Here is a 1,133-nt window from a genome sequence, read left to right as displayed (position 1 = left end):
CCAGGCGAGGAACTCGGTTCGAGCCTTGTCGCTGTAGCTCTCGTTGTCACGAGGCCGCAGGGTGATGGGCTTTTCGTATGCAGCTGCGGCGGAGGTCGGGAACGTGTTGCCGACCTCGACGTAGACGAACTCGGGCACGGGGTGGCTGGCGAACGAGTTCTGGTGACCTGTCGGATTTTGTTGCGCGAAAGCGATGGCATACGCACACAGGATGTCCTGTGCGGCCTCCTGGATCTTCTCTTCAGACAACAACACGAAGCTGCTGCGCAGGTTGTCGAGCAATTGCGTGACGTCGATGAGCGCGTACTGATAGAACACCCCCGATCCGAAGCGGCGGGTATCGATCATCCCGCTACCGGGTTCACCGTTTTCCTCCTTGAAATCATCGACCCCCGTCCAGTAGTCGCGCTCGGTCTCTGCTGCGTGGACCGTGAAGGCGTGAGAGACCTGGATGGCGGAGTTGATGTTGGAGAAGATGTCCGAGGTCACCATACGGCCGAAGAGGGCGCATTCGACAGAGAGTTCACCGCGCTTTTGACGGTTGGCACGCGCTCGGGTTGTCTTGAGCTCGTCGATGGCTTCAATGGCCCACTTCGGGTCGGATTTGCTCTTGACGCTGGTCAAGACGCGGACGATCTCGTCGATCTCTGCAGTCGACAGGGCGATCATTTGAGTGGTCTCGTCGCGCGGGTCTTTGACCTCTTCTTTTGCCGCAGCCTTGGTCTTTTTCGTTGCCTTTGGGGCCTTCTCTTCGACTGGCGTTGTGACCGCAGCCTCTTCGGTCGACTCGGTTGCCTTCTTCAGGGTAGCCAGAACGGCACTGGCACCCTCGATCGCCTTGTCCAGAGGGAGCCCTGCTGCGGTGAGTCGATCGGACAGAATCCGCATGATCCGCGTTGTCCGGATCATGGGCGTCGATCCGTAGGCCTCCGCGGCGTATGAGCGGAGACTCGCGAAGATTTCGCCTTTGCGCTGCGGGCGCTTCTGCGATTGGCTGGACAGGCGAAGTCGCTTGGCGCCACCGAACGACATCTCCTTGGGCTTGCCCACATCGTCGCGGTTGAGGTTGCTGGCGGCGAAGCTTTTGACCGCGTGGAATTCGATTCGCGTATGGGGCTTGATGTTGCTGAGGC

The 1,133-nt window shown here is 59.9% G+C and overlaps 1 protein-coding gene across 1 annotated transcript; it reads right to left on the bottom strand.

Moving 5' to 3' along the window:
• Positions 1-24: 24 nt before the first annotated feature.
• Positions 25-1,081, bottom strand: LOC114350730 (CRISPR system Cascade subunit CasC-like; the record flags this gene model as incomplete). The annotated part of the gene is made up of 1 exon (XM_028301638.1): positions 25-1,081. A coding segment is annotated over one exon (1,057 nt), but the record flags the coding sequence as incomplete, so codon positions are not given.
• Between the last annotated feature and the right edge of the window lie 52 nt (positions 1,082-1,133).

This window comes from Ostrinia furnacalis, unplaced genomic scaffold (assembly GCF_004193835.3).
Source record: "Ostrinia furnacalis isolate ACB-3 unplaced genomic scaffold, ASM419383v2 OfSCF0959, whole genome shotgun sequence".
NCBI lineage: Eukaryota > Metazoa > Arthropoda > Insecta > Lepidoptera > Crambidae > Ostrinia > Ostrinia furnacalis.
Note: the sequence above shows the minus strand (reverse complement) of the source record. Positions and strands in the feature narration are given on the sequence as shown.